A 21,760-nucleotide genomic window follows, 5' to 3' on the forward strand; every position below is an offset into this window, starting at 1 on the left:
ATAATGACTAGATAGGTTTGTGTGTGTTAAGGCTGATGATGTTACAGAAACTCCCCAAATTGAGGGTTTTTATTAATGATTGGGAGGGAAGGATAAGTATTTCATGCTGGTATTGGTATTTATGCTTTAATTCTTGGAATAATAATGTGTTTGGTGGTTATCTAATATCCTGTTTATCTTAAGGTCAGGCGAAGAAGGGCTTTTTCCCTGAACTTATTTTATTTTGTGAAAACCGCATTGAGTCTTTGGCTCCAAATAGCAGAGTTCTTCGAAAAGAAAAAGCGGTAGCTAATGCTTCTGATTTTACTACTGAAGAATGGAAAAAATTAATGATGACTTGACGGTAATTCATAATTTCAAAGTGTAATGTAAGAATTTTAATTTAGGGTTTCATTTAGTCCACTGTTGAATCACACACACACATACACACACCCTGTTTTCCTCAGCTGGCTACCATCAGAAGACTAAATTCATCCCCTTAGTGAATTACAAACTTTAAATAATTCTTGATGTTAAATTTTAAGATTGTCAAACAAACCACTTTGTCTGAAATCCTGCTTCTTATGAGATATAGCAATAAGTTGCATGTTCTTTTATTGGCTCTCCAGCTGTTTTACATTGCAAATTCTATATTAGCCAGTAGTCTAGAATAGATAAAAAGTGTATAGAGAACATCAACTATATACACAAGCACAGTATTGACTTGGTTTACGTTTTTACTTTCTCTTTTGCTGAACCTGCACTAAAAATATTAGTCATTAATGAATCTGTAAAAATGTATTGTTACCTAGAGTTTTTAGGCTGCAGTTCTTACATATAGCAAATCAAAGTTATCTGTTTGTTTTAGAGCTGGATTACAGAAATGAAAGAAGATGAGTATAAAACGCAATATGCTACAACTGAAGTTTTCAAGGAAAATGTGGAAAATTTACCACCAATTCGTAGTTCAGAGAACCATCTTTCCCTAAGTCAGGTTATGCAATATTCATATGTGAATTTTATACTGCATGGGAAAAAGGGGAGAAAGAGTAAAAGTGCCATTCTTCATTAGAATATGTGATATACTAATTTTTTTTTAAAAAGCTCTTAAATTCTTTGGTACAAGTGTATTAAATAGTAGTGTTAAACAAATTCATTGATTCCCCAGAATTGTATCTTGAAACAATTGTTGAATATATTGCTTATTTAGGTTAGATTTATATTTATACCTTTCCTTTACAAGTTCAAGGCAAGATATATGGCACTGGATCCTTCCCAATTTTTTTCTTAACCACTAAGAGATAACAACTAACTTAAAGTTATTCAGTAAGACTTCCAAGGGAGAGTAAACTTGAATCAGTGTCTACCCAGTGTTCAACCAATACACTAAACACTAAAGCAAGTTAATTTGGATCAAGAATTGCTGACAGGTGTAATGTAGCATAGCCATGTAGTAGGAGAGTTGAACTCAAGTTGAGTGAATGTGTTGAACCATAGTAAAAATAAATAAAAAAGTATGTTTTTATAATATTTGTTACAGAATGAAACTGTAAAATAAAGCAAAAAAAGAAAAATATACCAAGAGACTACAAAGAATGGGATAAGTATGTTGGATACCTTCTACTCATTACTTGGCATGGAGAGATGCTTTTATTCATCTGGATATAACTGTAAACTGTCCTTAAGGCCCAGATTCAATCCCTGATGTTGCTGGTATAAGAGTTTCTAATATCTGCATTGGGAAAGACAGCTGCCTAAGATTGTGAGGGATCATTGCTTTAATTGATTGGCAACATGGGTTGTGATAGAACACTGGCTTTCAAATAAAGGATGTTGTTTTGCACTTAAATCATATTGTAATGAAACTTATTGTAATCGAACATACACTAAATCATTTTGAATTTAAGGTTTGATGTTGAAAAAGAATGTTCCAAAATTGAGGACCAGGAAACGACTATTCTAAAACCAGCATTAACAATAATATAAAATTGCCAAAAGCAGAGATAGACACAGTAGGTAAGTAATCTCTAAGGAATGTATAGTTTTTGGGAACTTTGGTTAATTGTATATCTTAATGGCAACTGTACATATCAGATGTTTAAATTCCCATTCTCTGAAACAGGTTCCTACCACTTTATTATGCTTTGTGAAGATACAGCTTTGCCCTCTGGTAAAACAAAAAGAAAACGTTTCTGATTGTATATCTTTACTACTGAAGTAATTTAACTACTAGTAGAAGGCAGGTATTTTGAAAATGAAATTTTAAAAATTATCTTTACCACGTAGCAAATTATATAGATAAATAAATAAATAAATAAAAGATTACAAAGAACAACATCAAATCTTGACATTTCAGTCCAGGCAGAGTTGACTGGCTCAAACCTTCTTATATACTGAATGAGCTCATAGGCTTCTAATATGCAGTTGTTTATTGGTTAACACTGTTCTCTAATGTCTCAGGCACAAATATGTTCCACCTTTGCTACTTTTAACTGGAGGATCCTGAGAATTAAACCTATGAACTCCCCGCCCCAAATGCAAATCTATATCGAAATCTATATGAAATCTATAGGGTTATTGAAATGCAGTATTACTGCTTGCCAGATCAGTGCACTTTTTATAAGATACCCCTAGCTATGAAAGTTAAAATACTTTTATGTAAGCGCTTTGCCTGTAAATGTTATTCCTTTCATTTACAATAAGAATTATTCTAGGGATGACTACAAAAGAAAAGACATTTGCTGCTCATCGTGAAAAAGAAAAGGTTAATGAAGCATTTGTCATAGGTGATTATAAAGAAGCGATTGCCTACTACAGTCGGTAAGTTACTGTTCTTTGAATTTTCTTTCTGATTTATTAAAATAATTTTATTTGTCTTGAACAAAGCAGGAACCTTAATTTGCTTTAAAAATAATCAGTTTACAGATGAGAATTATTATGTTCCATAAAGGCTTCAGAAACCACAATATATAGATAGAATCACTGTAAAGATTAAGGGGAGATTTGGGAATTGTTTCAGTAAAGGGCAGTATTTTTTTTCCTAAGTGCCAAGTGCAAAAATAGGTGGCAGCAGGCAGCTTTCCTCTTGAAGTTGGACACAACAATGAAGCCTAGTCAATTATCTCTTATCTCTTCCCACTTATGAGTATAACCATGTTGCTTGTCTCGTTACAATTTATATTGTTTTGTTTCCTAGAATGATTTGATTGCTTATTAGTAAGCTATGACTTTCAATAAGTGTTGTATCTTATGATTCTTCATGAATGTATTTTATTTTTCTTTACGTACACTGAGAGAATATGCACCAAAGACAAATTGCTTCCAATTGTGATTGGCCAAGTGTCCAATCCAGTGGTGGGTTCCACTACATGAACGGTCACAGCATGAGCATGCGTTGTTACCTCTTGCGATCCCTCCGCAAGGCTCAGCTAAACTCCAGCTGCTCGGCGGAGCATCGCACAGGAGCCATGTGCTCTGTGTGCGGAAGCGCCAAAGAGCTCAAATACAGCTAAGGAGCTCTGGCGGGCGGGTGGGCCCTCCGGAGCACCATACCAGAATGGTACCTGATGCTCTGGGCAGGCACTGGTATGCCCGTATCAGGGTGTACCACCTGCAACCCACCACTGGTCCAATCACACTTGGCCAATAAAGAACTATTCAAATGCCAATGTTGGAAATGTCACTATCACAAGAGAACGTCATTTCTATCTTCAGATTTTTTGTTCCCTTTTCAATTTGCTTTTTTCCTATTAACCAATTTCGTTGTGTTTAAGTACAATGACAACAAAGATTATACTTACAATTGTTTAAGAGTTGGTTACATCTGCTCTGATTGTGTCATTAATTTCTTTCCTACTATATCTTGCCCTTGAATTGCTATGCAAAGCAATATGCCTAAACCTTTCTTTTGCATTTCTAAACTATATTGGAATGCAATAACAGTTCTTTTCAACTGACCTAATTCTTACTAATTCAAGTAAGTATTTGTAAACTCTAATAATGTTGCTTACATCTACTAAACTCAGTTTTGGCCACAACGTCTGACACAACAGTGGAATTATCAAGCATTAAGTTGCTAATAACTATTTATTGAAGTGTCCAGATTGATTGTCTGGATCTGATGATATATTTTGCTTTTTGAAGAAGCATATCTGCACTCCTACTGTGGCCGCATACAATAACAGAGCTCAGACAGAAATCAAACTCCAAAACTGGCACAATGCGCTTCAAGATTGTGAGGCTGTATTAAAAATGGAACCAGAAAATATAAAAGGTAGAATATTTAATATATTTCTAAACACATTAAACTGCTGAAACAAATGCCTTATAATTATGGCTAGTACAGTATATGTGGCAATTTTAAACAAAGTGTGAACTGTTTTTGAATTGTCTCTCTTTGAGCCTTTACCAATAGATTTGGGAAGGTAAGGGCAACCACTGGGTCTATCAGGTGATTTTTCAAGAAAGATGAATTTTTATGTACCATATTTTTCCGAGTATAAGATACATCTTTTTTCCTCAAAAAGGAGGCTGAAAATCTGGGTGCATCTTATACACTGAATACAGCATTTTTGCCTCCTGAAGCCCATCCCCCACACCAAAATGGCCGTGCATATCCTTATAGAGGCTTCAGAGAGCTCCTGGGAGCCGGAGAGGGCAGAAATGAGCAAAAAAACGGGTTGTTTCCCTCCCTCCCCCCAAGTCCCCAGCAGCACTCTATAAGCCTCCATAGGCTATGCATGCAATTTTTTTTAAAAAAATACGGGCCTGTTTTTGTTGAAAAACAATCTGTTTTTTGCTTGTTTTTGCCCACCCCCGCAGCAGCACTTTACAAGCTCACACAAGGCTATCCATGCCTTTTTTTGGAAAAAAAAAATGGGCCCATTTTCATAAAAAAACATTTTTGGGAGGTTTGCACAGTGCAAAAACTTTTTTTTTCCTTTTGGAAAGCTCTTAATGGATTGATGAGAATTACATTGATCAAGTGCTGTGCCAGCAGATCAGGGTGCTGTGCCAGCACCTGTCTATCTACTGTATTTCTCTCTATCTCTATTTCTCTCTCTCTATCCCTCTACCTATCTACCTAATGCATTTATCTCTATTTCTCTCTCTCTACTGTATCCCTTACCTACCTACCTATCTACTACTAACTACTCTCTCTCCCTACCTATGTACTGTATTTCTCTCTATTTCTCTCTCTCATCAATCTACCTACCAACCTACCTACTCTCTCTCTCTCCCTACCTATCTACTGTATACTCTCTTCTATTTCTATCCCTCTACCTACCTACCTACACCCACTATCTATCTCTATTTCTCTCTCTATCCCTTTATCTACCTACCTAACTACTCTCTCTCTCCCTACCTACCTACTGTATTTCTCTCTCTTTCCCTGTCTATCCCTCTATCTACCTACCTTTTTAAAAAAATGCTTCTTCAAAACCTTGGTGCGTCTATACTCTGAAAAATATGGTAATTGTGCAACAGTTGCTGCATGCCTGTCCCTCAAATGATCCAGATTACCTTGTGCATTCCAATCTAGAACATGCACAATCCTATAATCAAATAAAATATATTTAATACCAATAATTTATTACAGGGTGGGGCATAACCTTTTCCTAGGGGTCACAGCAAGATCGACAGCAGTTTACAACTTCCGCGACATCTCATTTTAAAGCCCATAAAAAACTGAATTGAATGAGCTATTAATGTTAAATTTGCTTTAAGAATGGCTGGAAAATTCGATTCGGAAGAACAAAGGATCATTGACAGAATAAAATGCATTGCCTTTCGAGAGGCTCGCGATGCTGGAGCGACGTTTATCAATCCACCTCGTTTGAATGCTGTTCGAAGGGCTAATGGTGGTCATACTGACTATTAAATCGTGTCAATAAACTCAGTTTTTGATGGGCTTTCGACTGGTGTATGAATTATTTGTGTTGTTATTACAAGTGTTGCTGTGACCCCCTAGGAAAGGTTATGCCCCGCCTGTACATAAATGTGCAGAGTAGAAAACTTACATGCCTTCTTATTTAGAATTACTGGAAATTGTTTAATAGATGAGATTTATAGACAGTTTTAAATGAAAATTATTTTAAGCATTTACAAAGAGGTTGCATAATCTGCACATATTTACTTGGTGAGAAAAAGCAGGGAAGCGTAAAAAATATTGAGTATTTCCATATCATTATTCTATGTTCACTTCAAAAGTTTATTTTATGCCTGATCTGAAACAATGATAACTAGGGAAGGAAAAGAAATAGTCACATGGTACATCAGAAATTCATTTTGGTATCTGTATAGAAAGTTTTTTTTAAATCATCCAGTAATTGAGGCCAGATTGAAATATGGTTTCTTTAGCTTTATGCCAATATTTAATAGTGAGATTGCAAATTAGCATTCATACTTCTTTAATTAAAATGTGTTATTGCAAAATTTTAAAAAAATCTATTATTTGACATCCTCATTAGTAGATTAGATGTAAATACTCATGATATACTTATCCCCAAATCTCTTTTCTCCAAACCTAAATACAAGGAAGGCGCCCGGAGTCCTTCGGGATTGGGCGGCCTATAAATTCATCAAATCAAAGAAACCCCAGTCATTTAATGAAATCTGAATAGTCTGCAGATTACGTATATTATGTCAAATGCAATTTTAAAAAAACATTTTTTATTGAGGCGATTATATGTAATGTTGCTTTACATTTACAGTATATATGTAGCACTACAATCTGTTACTCAGAAGAAAGTGATAACTATATTTGTTAATTAATCTGTAGCTCTTATGCGTCGTTCCATGTTTATAGTAATCTGCAGAATTTTGAAATGGCTGCTGAAGGCTTGAAGAAAGTATTACATATCGATCCAAAAATGCCATAGCTAAAGTAAGTATTAATACTTATTTTGAGAGTTGTAGCATTAATATGTAATGGTACTTGTGTAGCAGTTGTTTGTAGTTGGACATAGGATCATAGCAAGTGTGCTAACCTTTTTTTGAATTCTGCGAACTTAGTTGCTGTGGCATTTGACAAAACTCTGTTGTAATGTGGAACCAGGGATTTCTGATCAAGATGTGTTAGACAGGGACAGGACAAGGACTCCTTGAAATTCTATTAGCCTGATAACTGTTTAATTGGGGATTCCTGTTGGAAAGGAAAACAAGCGAGTCTCTTCTGATAATTGATTATAGAAATTGCATCTGAGAAGATACTGCCACCATTTTTCCGAGAAGTGACAGCCTATATTGATAAATATGTAATGTTTGTCTTTTTAGTGATATAGCAGTGATATTAGGACACCAAATAATTGTCAAGGCTATAAGAACTTGTTGAATGTGTCTAAGAATAGAAACTCACAGTTAGAAATCTTATAAAATCTGTTGTCACATCTGTTGTTTCTTAAATAAAGTCTCGTAATCTATTTAGAAAGTTAGTTTCAGCTTTAAATGATGTAATAGGAATTTCAGTGAAGAGAAGGCGCCTTCTCTTAATAATAGCAATAATATATAAATGTTGGTCTTGACTTAAGGTTATCAGCTAGATACTGGGAACACTTATTGCTCTCCTTTTCTTATATCTGTAATATTTGGCCAATGATTGTGAAGTTTCTCAAATTTGCCATAAGAGATATAATCTAAGAAAAGCCTATCTTGATGGTATAGAATGAGCAAATAAGTTCCCTATTATGTTTTTCTTGAGCTACCTAACATAAATCCAAGAATATGTCTTCTTTGGAGGCTAGAAGACTACCTGTGTTTGCTATTGTGATTAATTTCAACTTTGGAATCCAGATTATTTCCCTATCTCTGATTAGCCATTTGTTTATCTTCTGTATTTAGCTGTGAACTACAGGCAGTGATTAGCTCCCTTTCCTTTTTCTTACTTTCTCCACCACTCACCTCAATCCTTGAAGATAAGTATATTTTAAGTGTTTTTTGAACAAAAGCAGGCTTTCTTTTTTTTTCTTTTTTTTGCCTATTGGTCCAATAACTACAATAATACTTAGTTTATGAAATTGCCTAGGGAATGTCAGGATGCCCTGCAATCAACCAATAACAGCAAAATCAGGAATCAACATCTTTATTTTTGGTTTCCATCTGTTTGATTGACTTACAGTCACGACCAGTTGAAGAGTTAGGGATATAGGAGAATGCAACACTAAAATTCTGCCCTGATCCTATATACACTAGCTTTAGCTGCTTTAAATTTAAATTAACATGAGAAGACCAGGACTTTCCACACCCAATCTAAGTTAGCTATAGTTGCTGTAAAGGTTTTTGGGACCCGAATCTTGAATGTGGGAGGAGTGAGCTAATAGAATATTCCTTTTCCTGATGTAAAAGCTTATCATCTACAGTCACGTCTAAACCAAAACTTCTATAAAATTGCTCTATCTACTCAAAGGGTTTCTTTTAGTCAAAGCCTTCTCTGAATACTTTCTCTCTAGCTGCCATTATATGCTGTTTTAAATTAAATGTTTTTATTTACTATAATTATATGAGCATTTTTAATGTGTTAAGTGTGTTTTCTGCTTCAAGATGTTTTGATTTGGGAAAGGTAGGTAAAATATAATAAATAAGAAAGCAATGAGATTTGTCCCTTTGGTAACCTGGTAGAAACTGACACAAAGGACCATATTTCAACTTTTTTTATTTGAAAAAAAAGGGGACAAAGTAACATAAGTCATTTGGATCTCCATGTCATTTAATTAAACCAGTATTGGCTTCAGATATTGATGATTTATGCTACTAGCATTGCCAATCAACATGGTTAATGTTGACAATTGTACTTCAACAAGATTTGGAGCTTTCAAATGCAATTTTGCCTAAATTAAATGGAAATGATGGGTTTTTAAGACAAAAAGTACAAATAATGGGTGTTATTATCATGGGTATGTTACAAACTTTACAAATTTTGAAAGAGGCAAAGCAAACTAGATCAAATTATAAAATATTATGGAGGGAATAAATGGTATATACTGTAAGAAAAATTATAGAAACTCTATATTTTCTTGTAAAATACTAGAAATTAATGGAACTATGATATCTTATTAGGCAGAGTACGTGTAGCTAAAATTACAGGAGATAGTCAACTTGATGTTTTTCTATTTATTTTTCTATTATTTTCTTTTTGGTATTTTTGACTAATAAGATGGTAGAGTAACAAAAAATCTTTTCCATCCTTTGCTCCACCAAAAAGCAAAAAATAAATGCTAATATCCACTTCCATTGTTCAAAATATCAATTGTTTGATGCAAGGAAAAGCTACCTGCAAATAAGATGTGAGTTTTCTGGTTATAAATTTCCATTGGATAACTACTCTGATAACTGCTTTTCCTGATGGCAAAGCTTTGGTTTTGGGTTGCAAATAAACTTTGTGAATGTGAAAGAGAGCTCACTTCAACTCGTGAGACTGACAGACAAAGTGAAACGAGAATTCAAAATTGATTATACAGAAACAGGAGTTGTTGGACAGGCGCCCTGTAGAAATTGAAAAACTAGTTAGGAGTACTAACAATTCTTTCATGATAAATGATCCAGATCTAAATTACGCTTAAAGAAACTCCATTAAAGAAATTAATGTATTTTAATATCAACTCATGCAAACTGGATTTCTATGGGCTTATAAGCATAACTAAGTTTAAATCCAGTCCATAATAAGATTTGTACAGTTTGAAAGTACAAATTGTAATATTTTACACTGTTTAACTAAAACATTACTATTATTCTACAGAAAAAGCTACTAGATATTGATAAGAATCTGAAAGAATCAGAACCTATATCTCAGACCCAAAGCAAGGGAAAAGAATATTCATTGAAGAAATCGAAGAATCAGACGAACAAGAGAGAAATGAAGGAGAATTTGTAAATGGTTCTGGAGATAGAAGTAAGTTATTGAATGTTTCATTTCAGAAACCGTGAGTAGATTGCACTGTGTTTTTTTAAACACCTGTCAGTTAATCAAGTTTAAGATTTTTACAAAGACTGTAAAACTCTCCAAGATTTTGAAAATTTCTTTTAAACCCTACCTAGTGATATCAGGGACTGAATCTGAATGTTTCTATGTGTGAAGTATTATTTTGTTACTTTACTAAGTTTCAGCCTGTTATCTCTTTGAACTCTTTACAGTTTCAATATCAATAGTTTTCATTTGATGCTGTTCACATTAAAAGCCTGAATAACTTTTGGAATTAATGTGTAACAGTTTCCAAGTGGGAATAAATTAAAGCTAAAGGCAAAGTATTCTGTTCACAATGTCATATTTAAATAATAGCTAAAAATGTAGAATTTAAAGCAATGATATTGATATATTCAAGTTTATTGTTTTCTGCAAAATAATGTTTGAAGGTGATGCTTCAGAAATTTAAAATGTTTTTCCTTTATAAAGCTTTTAAAAGCAAACAATTTATTCATAGTGGTACTTTCTTCAATAGAAATAAAAACATCTTCCTTTTACAAAATAGTACATGTTTTAAAATAGTCTTTTCTATCTAATATATTCAGTAATGACACCCAGTAAGTCTGTTTATTAACATAGTTATGACTGTCAATTCCATATAATTTACTGAGGTTTTTTTTTCACTGAATACCTAGTATTTAGATAGTTAATTCCAGCTGAACTGCATGTCATTCAAAAACAGGGTTCCACTAGTGTTGAAATAGCAGCAGACTCGACAGTTTTTAAATTTCTTTCAATAGCAGTTGTGTGGATTTTTATAATCACTTATAAAACACACAAATCTTGGGGTCAGTTCTTTTCAGCAAGCTAAATATCCTGTGAACTTTCTGACGAACGTTTCAGTCCACCCCTGCTTTGGTCTGACAATTGTTCCTTCCGATGATGCACACTCTAACCCAGCTGATTCACTTCCTTGTAGAAACTGCAGTGCTGGTGGGAAGGGAGAGCACAAGCGAGCCAGCCGACATGGGCAATGTACAAAAGAAGTTCAGTAGTCGAGGAGGTGCCTGGAAACCAGACCCTAAAGAAGCCCAGAAGCCCAGAGACCCTTCAGAGAATAATGTTAAGAAAGGCGGATTGGAAGAAACGCTACGGGAACCTTTGCAAGATGACAAAAGGAAATCAATGGCTACCTGAGCAACTGTATAAATGGAAATGAAATGGGAGGAAGCAAAACCAAAGGATGTCGAATCCTCAGCAGCTGGAAAAAGCAATTCTACTCTGCTGCCTGCTTAATGCTGCAAACTGAAAACTGAAGGAAAATGAATTATTTAAGAATGGGCAATTTGGAGAAGCTATGCTGAATACTCCAGAGCAATTGAAAATGTACTCAGTTCAGGTAAATGCATATTGTATGTATGTATGTATGTATGTTATGTATGTTATGTATGTATGTATGTATGTATGTATGTATGTATGTATGTAAAATGCCATGATTAACATTTTTCAAAAGATGATTTTTAAAATGCCACTAAGCTTTCGATCTTTCCCCCTTTTTGTTTTGTTCCAGGAACTAGCAGATTAAAAGGTTCCTTTGCAGTAACAGCCAATTATAAAACTGAATTTAAATTCATAGATAACTGAACTTTTGTAATGTAGATTCCTAGAAGCTTAATTAAGGATTGCATATTTTAAAATTAACTGCATAAAACATACATTTCCTTGAAATAACTGAATTACTGCAGTTGTGCATTTTCAGCACAACTCATATTACTGCAGTGAAATTTGGGAACCTAATGAAGCATATTTTTATGGTAAACGGCAGCTGCATTTCAGTAACTAATTGTTTCTGTATAATTGTAATTCTAGGAATCAAGCTCCAGAGGATTAAGTATTTGTATTCAAACAGAGCTGCGTGTTACCTAAAGAAGGGAATTGCGCTGACTGTATTCAGGATTGTAACAGGTAAATAACAGTTGTAACAGAGAAAAAGAAACCTCGCAATTGCAACATATTTGAACTAGATTTTTAATTGATAATTTTTTTAATAAATTGAAAGGTGTAGCCCTGTATTAATGCTATCACACATTCATTGGAATTTATTGCATCTAACTTTTTTTTGTAAGGCAAAGGAAAGAAGATGATGAATAAGCTAGTAATATTTCTTCCAAATTGCATCACAATGCCTGAAAGGTTTTAGTGTTAAAGGAAGTCATTATAGAATTTGGATGGGTATTTATGCATGAATTTCCTGTTTCATATTTAAACCTGCAATCATGTACGGGGCATCTACAAAGAGTTGTATTATAATTACAACACAGTTGCAAATTATGTAGAAATGTTTCCTGACACTAATGCAACCATGAAGTCTGTTTTTGAAAGATATTGCCATTAATATCTCCTCTATGTCGAATATCCTGCAATGTTCCTGCTATTTTAAAAAGTCTTCTGTTTTTATGTTCTTAATTGTTGCCTAGTGAATCAGATCTAGGAGGTAGACATACATAAAAAAGATAAAACTATTTAGTTTTTTGATTAACTATAAAAATACTAGATGGCAAATGTGTAATATTATTATACATACTTAAAAGATGTATAATCAACAAACTACATACAGAATACTATGGTATTCTATAGAGAAACTGAGAATTGTAATGTAGTATCAATATTATATAGCAAAGTAAATATGTAAGGTAGGATATTGTTTTGGGATTAATACTGATTTACTGTGCTAAATATGATCTCAAAAATTCTACATGGAACAAAACAAATAATTATTTGGTTGCTGAAACTGTTTGGGCTGCTCTTAGAGAAAAAATCATTTGAAAACAGATTTGTCATGTCAAAGTTCCATATATCTTTTTTTTTAGCAGATTGCAACATTTTATAATTGGATCCCAATTAATCATCTTAGAGTGGATCTATTGCAGTCAGTTGCAAAAAAGGGGCTATAATTTATATCCAGTCATTCCTATAAGTTTTCCTTAGTAAGCCCAATATATTTTTATACTAGTAATGCATTCTACATACACTCTATCATATATTATTAAGGGCAATAGGCCTGCTAAGATGAAAACTTTTAGTGCTTTGCTATATCATTCATAAACTGAGAGAGTAATAGAAACTAGAATATGTGAATTCTTGTTTGTGCTGTGCAAATGCAGTCACAGTAATGTATCCTGATATGCTTTATTTTAAATATATGCTAATGCCTTATGGATATATTGGACATTTAATTTAATCATTCAGCAATTAAGAAATATTGAAAATAAAGAACACAAAAAAAGGAAAATATAAAAGATGGAAAATAAACAAAAGAAAAGAAAAATATAATTTGGGGAAAGAGTACTTTTGTAATCTTGTATATTTGTAATTTTAAATATTTGGCACGTTTATATCCAAAAAGGTGAAGTAATCTATTAAGAACAACTTTGCTGATGTAACTAAAACAGGAAAAAACAGGTGTGAATCCCAAATCTTTAATTAAAGGATTCTTAAAGGCTCTTTGGCTGCAGTGTGAATTTTTTCAGCCATGCAATTTCCTACTTTAATTTTTCCAATGTATCATTATAAGAAACTCTGGAAGCAAGCAATAAAGAATTAATTTCCTGTGTTATCATTTAATAAATCCCAGGAAATAAAGCTAGATTAGCATTAACAGCTGAACATCTATTGTCCAGTCTTTCTAACTTTTAGCCAGAATGGGGCCAGAAAGGGGCATTTCTTTATATGCTCTCCAAACAGACTAGAATTTCAATTAGTATAATTTTCATGTCACGTGATAACCATAAAGAATTTATCTTTAGAAAATCTAGATGACTTGGCCAAATACTTTTAAAGAACATTTATCCTATAGAGTTTTGAGTTAATTCGTCTGCTTCGAATTCCTAAGCTTTATTTTCTGTAAGATTTTTATTACAATATTGAAGTTGTTTCTTTGATATAAAACGCTGTACAGACAGCCCATTCTTCAAACTTTTTTAATGGACTTGATTGGTAATTTTAAGAAGAAATCATTGCTGTAGTACTTTAATAACTGAAATGAGCATAGGCAGTTCTGCATAGAACAGTTTTTGTCTTGTGAATAGAGCATAACAAATTTCAATAAGAATATAGTTGAAATGGTAATAACACAAATTGGTAAATCATTATGTTTATCCACCCTCCCTCCTAAAATTTATTTATTAGAATCTTTTCATTAAGATGAAATTAATGTTTAAAAAATTTAAACTCTGCATCTTTCCAATATGTTTTATTTTTATCCTTGCATGTAATAATTTCAACATTTGTTCTTTAGTGCTTTGGAACTTCATCCACATTCTATTAAGCCTCTTCTACGTCGAGCAAGGCCTATGAGTCAATGGAACGATACCAACAGGCATATGTGGATTATAAAACTTTATTGCAAATAGATAGTGGAATCCAGGTTGCAAATGACAGTGTAACAGGTAAACATTTATGACATTTAAAAGAACACCAGTATAGAGCACTTTGAGAGGACTATGTTATATATACACATTTTTAAAATAATTACTCTCATTAATGATGCTGTTTCTTTTTTTATGTAGCTGTCCTGACATATTTTGTTTTTACTTTTTTTTTTTTTTTTGAAATTTATAAGGGTGCCTACTAAATACTGTGACCTTGGGGCAATGATACTATTAGATGTTGTTATTTCAAGTACTTAGCAATTGATTTTACACAAAACTGGGAATGCCTATCATCTGTATACTGACATATTAATGCATCTTAATCTGCAAAGGTTAGCCAAGGAGCATTACTTGCAGTTTCTGAACATCTGGTAATAAAAAGAGAAATGTTGTAGCCAGTTGAATCAGTAATATTGTATAATCGTGATTTGTATACGCTTGCGTATCATCAAGCCAGTGGGAGAACATGCTTTTGTTATTTAGTATCCCATTTTGTGTGCTACAATATCCTCTTTGGCATCAATAGTAATCTAGTATTCGGGAATAGACAATCAGAATTGCAGTAGCCTCTGATGCTATTTATCAAATTACATGTCTACCAGTAATCTTGACTCTTAAGTGTAAGTGCCGGCTGCCTGCAATTTGGCAGTTCAATCTCATCAGGTTCAAGGTTAACTCAGCTTTCCATCCTTCCAAGGTGGATAAAATGAAGAACCCAATTGTTGGGGGCAATAGGCTGACTCTGTAAACTGGCATAGAGAAGGATGTAAAGCACTGTGAAGTGCTATATAAGTCTAAAGTGCTATTGCTATATATTCTCACGAAACAGATTTTATAATTATGACAGAGAAGCATTTTTTATGGTAATAGTCTTTCGTGAGTGGGATGGCAACACATTCTACCCCAGTCTTCTGAATGGTAGTATTGACCTGTAGAACTGTTGAACTGATGAGAATCCTAGCATTCTGACTCTGGGAAAAGCAGATGAAAATACAGTAGTTGTATAAAACCCTGATGGATTATGCTGTAATTACAGACATTTCTGAATCATTCTCTTTATATCTTGATACTTTTTTAGTTCATGTCAGTTTAAGAGGGCATGTAGAGATATAAGGCAGTCTTTTCCATCCTTCCCAATTCAGAGAACTAGAAGTGTAAATGCTTGTTAGATATATCAAAAGTAAGTAGAAAAGCATAATACTATGTTGAGACTTTACTTAAAGGCCATCTGTAGACTACTAATTTGGGACCATTTTGGCTTTAAATTGAGTTTACCACAAATGGTAAAGGTTTGATATAAGAATATATTACCCAGGTATTCCTGGATAATACAGATAATCGGTATTATTAAGTATCAAATAAAATAATCTTAGTCTGTTTATTTCCACTCTGATTTTGAGTCAGAGATAGCCTACTTTTCCCTGGTGGATGACTTACATAGGAATTAGAGGGATCATGGCTCCTGTGATTCCATGGAGTCTCTAGGTGACTTTTGATTACTATTGATGATCATATTGTCTGTCTAGCTGAGATAGGATGGAAAAACAATTGTGTAGTAACGTTTTGAAACAGATTCTGCAGACAGTACCAGTAGCCTGCTTTTAGCTTCACAAGTATTGCTTTAAAGAAGTTGTTCTCCATTTTACTTAGTATCGCTATAGAATAGCCTGAAGTAATCATCCAGCAAATTGGATCGGGTGTCACTACATCCCAATGATATCCATTCTCATATAATATTGCTCTCCATATCAACATTGCTCTTAAATATCTCAAGGTACTTGCAGCTAAAATGTTTAACAGATCAGGTAGGTGTGCCAGCCACAGACTTTCTGGAGTATGTGGATGTTTCCAGTGTTAGACAAATGCTAATCACATCCAATTTGCTGGGGATTTTGAAAACATCAGTTGGTGAATAGTCAGAATTCTGATTTTTTTCCTGAATTCATGTTTTAGGTATATATTTTTGCTGTCTTTAGAAAATATGGGTGAAAGTACTTTTACATTTGAATTTTTTTGTAACAGGATTCATGTGATTCTGATTCTATTGCTAAGTAGAGTGGAAAGCTTTTCTCACGTAGGTTTCCAGCTTGAATCTTGGGCCACAATAAGGGACAGATAGCGCTTGGATTTTTGTTTTGCCTTCTTTTGTTACAAATAAACATCAATCTGCTTTTTTAGACCAAGGGGGGGGGGGGAGTATCATATTTGCCATCCCATGGCATCTGATCTCAATTCCCTATCTTCCCTCCCAAATCAATCTGTATAACTCATAACAGATGTAAAATGATATGGGTGGGGGAGAGGAAGGGATGTGTGCAGAAATTTTTGCATGGCTATTTGGTTAGGAGAAGCAAAGCAAAAGAATGGCTAGGTAGTTATATTTGATGTATTTATTACATATTTAACTGATGTGTGAATTTTCTATTTGTTGAATTAGTATTCCTGTCTTTAGCATAATGTGCAAAACATAATAATCAATACATTGATATTATATATTATATTTCAATGTGAGACTGTCATATTTAAAGGATTTACATTTGCACACTAGCAGATTACTTGTTTTGCCATACACAAATATATGAAGTTGTATCGATATTGTTGTCAGCATTCCGAGTAACACACCCATTGAAAGCAGAACTCCGAGGCAGGTAGATTCCTCAAAGAACATGTTTATTGGATAATCATATCGGCACAGCTGGTGAAAATCCAACTCTAACAGTGCCTGTGGTTTCATCTAATTAAAACAGTAAAAATCCCCCCCTCCCAGGTGTCACCAGTCACATTGTCCAATGAAGATGGATGGCAGGCTCTTCTCCTCCTTCAACAGCCACCTGTTTGCAATGACTTTGGTTTTCACAAGAAAACTTCTTATTATGATTGTAGTCAGGCTGGCTACTTCCCCCCCCCCACCCCCTTCCCCTCTCAGCTTGGTGGCAACTATGAGGCAGCACAAGATGGCTCAGCCAGGTTAGCTTCAGAGTTGACATATCACATCCCCAAAATTAAAAGAATTGTTATAAGGAAATCCAGAACATCATTTTTTTCCTTATTTCACATATTGAATGTTTGGGATTTAATTGTCTTGACTAGAATGTGGCTTCCACTGTTTCCATGCTCAATATATATATTTCTGTCTTTTTTACTTAAAATATGCATACCTTGCTATTAAGGATTAGGTAGATAAAGAAATATGCCTAGTCAGCATTTCCAAACCCTTATAACTAATTTACATTGAAATAACTTTGGATTCTGGGCTTAGTTCTGGTTGTTCAGTGAGTATTACCTCTTGTGCCTTGAGATGCCACAACCTAAAATCACAATTTGACTTAAATATGATGAAACAATTGATGATTGACTACATACAGGGAGAACTACTTACATTATCACCTTTTGAAAATATTTCAGACTGAACTTTAACTGAGAAGAAATGCTTAATTTAGTATTTACTGTAAGATCTCCTAGCATTATGATACAACCTGAACAATGTGAAAAACATGAATTACAATTTCCAAGTTTTTTTATTTTTACATTTCAATATACATGCTTTGCAGAATTGTCCAGAATAGCCTAACTACTCGTTATTGACTGAGTTCTATTCTAACAACCAGGTTATTAAACAAATGGTGGCTAAGTGAATCTGTGATAAATAGATGCATTCTGAAGATCATTGGTTGCTCTAAATCAGTGGTAGTCAACTGGTCCTACCGACCACTAGTGGGCATTCCAGCTTTCATGGTGGGTGGGTAGGGTTTGCTGTAACTCTGCTTTATAAAGTTTATAAGTAAAGTTACTTCCCTACTTATAAATCATTCATTACTGTGGAACCAGTGGGCGGTTAGAAAATTTTACTACTAACAGAGATACAAAGTGGGCGGTAGGTTGACTACCCTGCTCTAATCATTCAGATATTTTTCCTACAGCTACACCAGTATTTCTCATTTTGGCGTGTGTGTTGTCAGGCACACAAAAATTGTTGTAAATAATATGCATTGGTCAGAAAATGATTTTTTTTATTGCTGTCATATTTATAAATAGTGGTTGCTAAATGAAGAATGGGTTTGTACTTCTGGTTTCTGGCTTGTTATTTAAAATGTTTCTGTCTGTCATGCTTAACCCAGTGACTTTTTCCCCTTTCTAGGTCTTATTTATACTTTTCCCTTCACTGCTTATTACTCTTTTCTTCCTGGCAACCCATCTCCTTATTTCAGCTGCTTCCTTCTCTTCCTCTTTCCTCCTGCTGGTAATTCTTTTTTCAGCTTGCTAAGTATTTGTTTCTGGACTTTATTAAACAGAATTAATTAAATTGAAGTGGCCTAGATATCTCAATATGTTTCATGTTTTGTTTTTTTTTTAATTGGTGTCCTATGATGTTTTTTAGAGTTTCTTAAAGATACTATTAATGTTTTCACACCTAGTGAGAAATAAGACACTAAGCGTCTTAAGGATAGCCTGATCTGAACAAAATAAAGGTTGGACAATAAAAATGTGTACGTGCATAGATCTGAGGTAACACTAAGTGCTGTGAGTATTTTAAATAAAATATTGTTATATATAATAAAACTTGTTTTATTTTAGGATAACGAGAACCTTAATAGATTTGGATGGCCCAAATTGGAGGGAGAAGAAGTTACCACCAATACCTGTTGTCCCAGTTTCTGCTCAGTTGCACTGGTGGGATGGAGAAAGCTTACTTCAGAGTCAAACAAAAGAAAACTGCAAATACTTGCAGAAATCAACTGTCACAGACTCTAGTATGTGCATATGTTTTAGTATACCAGTAGAATCATTAGTGAACTTATTATGGAGGAGAAAGGTATATTGAGATGTTGGTTCCATACCCACAGAGATGGTTTATGCAGTATTTCATTGTTTATGCTAAGAGATTCCTAAGCCTTTCCTTTCCCTACAATTCTCATGCTACAAAAGAGCATCTCAGAAAATAAGACTATGTCCTGGAGCCCACAAAATCCAAATGTTGTAGTAGTTAGAACTAGACATTAAACAAGTGGTGAATACAACAACATTTAAATGTAGAGTTTTTGAGGATCGCCTTCATATCTCCTTCATTGGAAATAAATGTTTACTACTGCAGGCCTCAAGGATTGACCATACACTATTTTTCAGTTCATATCTTGTTTTACATTCCTCATGCAGCATTGGGGCAAGTGGCTATGTACATCTGTTTTATATATCTTAAAAGTGTGGTGCTAGTTTTGACTTTTCATGGCAAAGAAGTCTTGTGAGATCATGTTAGCCACACTGATAAGAGCATGTGGAAACTCTCTTAATTAATAATGAAAAGACATGTTCTGTAAGTATTTGAACTTGCTTTCTGAATAGGTATATTCTTCTGGCTATTAATGAATGGGCATCTATTTATTTTTATTGACAAATAGGTGACAATGCAGAAGAGAGTTAAGCTATTTAAGAATCAAGGAATGAATTGTGAAAAAGGGTAAATATGAAGAAGCATTAATGAAATACAACGAGTGCATAAAGCTAAATTCACAGGAAAGACTATCTACACTAACAGGTAACAAGATATCTAATACTGCATCCAAATCCTAGCCAGCTTTGTTCAGATTGTTAGGCAGTTATCATTAGTTTTAGTGAAGAAAAGCTGTTGGTAGTAATCACCATTTTTATAAATGAAATATAATTCCCATGTTGTAGATACTGTATTTATATTTCCTGCAGGAGCTCCAAGTAATATTCATTTACCATTTTAATATCCCTTATAAGGTCAGTGAAGTAAGAGATAATAATTAGCCAAAGCCATTGAATGGACTTCATTCTCCACGGTAATACACTATTATATTGCACTGTTGCAATAGTGTATATTAATATTACTATAGCTCTGTATATTGATACCACTATGGCATTAGTGTCCATCATTTTTTCAGCTGGAGATACTCTACAGCAGGGGTCTCCAAGAGTTCCTCAGCCAGCTTTGAAGTCCACAGGTCTTAAAGTTGCCAAGATTGGAGACTCCTGCTCTACAGAACTGGCAAATGACTATTTAAAAAAAAGGAACATAAGCACCAAGCTGTTTTGATGTGTTGCAACATGATCTACGCTTTATTGTCTCTATTGTACTATATTAGGGCTCTTTGTTTCTTGAAACTACTTAAGTATGAAGAAGCCAAGAAGGATTGTGATTATGTTCTTCAGATTGATGGCTCTAATATCAAGGCTTTATATAGAAGAGCTCTAGCATACAAAGGTTTAGAGGTAAGATCAAAGGCAATCGTATCTATTAACCTGTAGATATTACCCATCAAATGTGTGTAATGGCTATGAAAATAAAAATGATGCATGAAACATACACTATTATATAATAAGTAGACATAACTTGAAGGTTTAAGGATGTCAAAATGAAAAATGCTGAATTGGACTAACTCAAATAATAAAAAACATTTTAATATAAACCAGATGGCAGACATCTTTAAGGAAGTATTGGAAAGCTGGTAACATGGGATACCTCCAGGACTTGCCCTTTCATTGGCAGGGCAGATTTAAGAGGGCACAGCCATTATAGGTGCAACTGCCGTGACCCGTCAAAAGCGCGTTCCACAAAAGCGCGGTCGACGAAATCGCGTATGTGACGTCATCACAACGCGACGAAAAAGATCGAAAATTGAAATAAAAATTAAATTACAGCAAGCCGATTCACATAAAGGTAAGGGTTAGGTTAAGGGTTAGGGTTAGGGTTAGGTTAAGGGTTAGGGTTAGGGTTAGAGCGTTAGCGTTACGTTTAGCGTTAGGTTAAGGGTTAGCGTTAGGTTTTTCGTTACGTTAAGGGTTAGGTTTAGGGTTAGGTTTAGGGTTAGGTTTAGGGTTAGGTTTGGGGGGGTTAGGGGAAGGTTTTAGCTTTATTTTTACATTTTTCGATCTTTTTCGTCGCGCTGTGATGACGTCACATACGCACTTTCGTCGACCGCGATTTTGTCGTCCGCGGTTTTGTGGTAGAACCGCAACTGCTAGAGTTCAGTAGAAACTAAAAGGCAGTGGATACATTTAGCTGATTTATAAATGAAGAACTCCTGCAACTGCAGCACCTGGAATTCATAGGAAACTATTGGAGTGTAAACAGAGGCATGCTAGATAATAATTCTCAGGATATAAAAGCCAAAAAGAGAGCATAGTGACGGGATATTTGGAGAAACAATTGTTTATAGTTTCACAAGTTTAGGTGTTGCTCCACACGTAGTTCTCAACTTATGACCACAACTGGGAATGGAATCTATGTTATAAGTTGTTATGGTTGTATGTTGAGTCACGTGGTTGTAAATACAAATCCAGCTTAGCTAATGGCACCTTTTCCTGGCAAAACTAGCGCCCCCCCCCCCAAAAAAAGCAAATCATAATCACATGACAGTAGGATGCTACAATCAGTGATAAATGCATACCAGTTGCCAAGTGCCCAAATTGCAATTGTCACCAAGGGGACAGG

At 34.3% G+C, this 21,760-nt stretch overlaps 1 protein-coding gene across 1 annotated transcript in view; it reads left to right on the top strand.

Moving 5' to 3' along the window:
- The window catches only part of SPAG1 (sperm associated antigen 1), a 30,077-nt gene that overhangs the window by 3,790 nt on the left and 4,527 nt on the right, over positions 1–21,760 (top strand). Inside the window, 30 exon segments of the mRNA XM_032222987.1 lie at positions 189–324; positions 327–343; positions 848–973; positions 1,520–1,532; positions 1,535–1,583; positions 1,887–1,927; positions 1,930–1,995; positions 2,694–2,803; positions 4,126–4,252; positions 6,761–6,775; positions 6,778–6,846; positions 6,849–6,865; positions 9,713–9,773; positions 9,776–9,865; positions 10,857–11,045; positions 11,048–11,103; positions 11,105–11,197; positions 11,199–11,238; positions 11,241–11,276; positions 11,747–11,797; positions 11,800–11,842; positions 14,175–14,221; positions 14,224–14,318; positions 14,707–14,714; positions 18,883–18,999; positions 19,001–19,058; positions 19,704–19,747; positions 19,749–19,816; positions 19,819–19,840; positions 20,412–20,538. Coding sequence (XP_032078878.1) covers positions 189–324; positions 327–343; positions 848–973; positions 1,520–1,532; positions 1,535–1,583; positions 1,887–1,927; positions 1,930–1,995; positions 2,694–2,803; positions 4,126–4,252; positions 6,761–6,775; positions 6,778–6,846; positions 6,849–6,865; positions 9,713–9,773; positions 9,776–9,865; positions 10,857–11,045; positions 11,048–11,103; positions 11,105–11,197; positions 11,199–11,238; positions 11,241–11,276; positions 11,747–11,797; positions 11,800–11,842; positions 14,175–14,221; positions 14,224–14,318; positions 14,707–14,714; positions 18,883–18,999; positions 19,001–19,058; positions 19,704–19,747; positions 19,749–19,816; positions 19,819–19,840; positions 20,412–20,538 — 2,031 coding nt within the window.

Source organism: Thamnophis elegans, chromosome 8 (genome assembly GCF_009769535.1).
Source record: "Thamnophis elegans isolate rThaEle1 chromosome 8, rThaEle1.pri, whole genome shotgun sequence".
In the NCBI taxonomy this organism is placed as follows: Eukaryota; Metazoa; Chordata; class Lepidosauria; order Squamata; family Colubridae; genus Thamnophis; species Thamnophis elegans.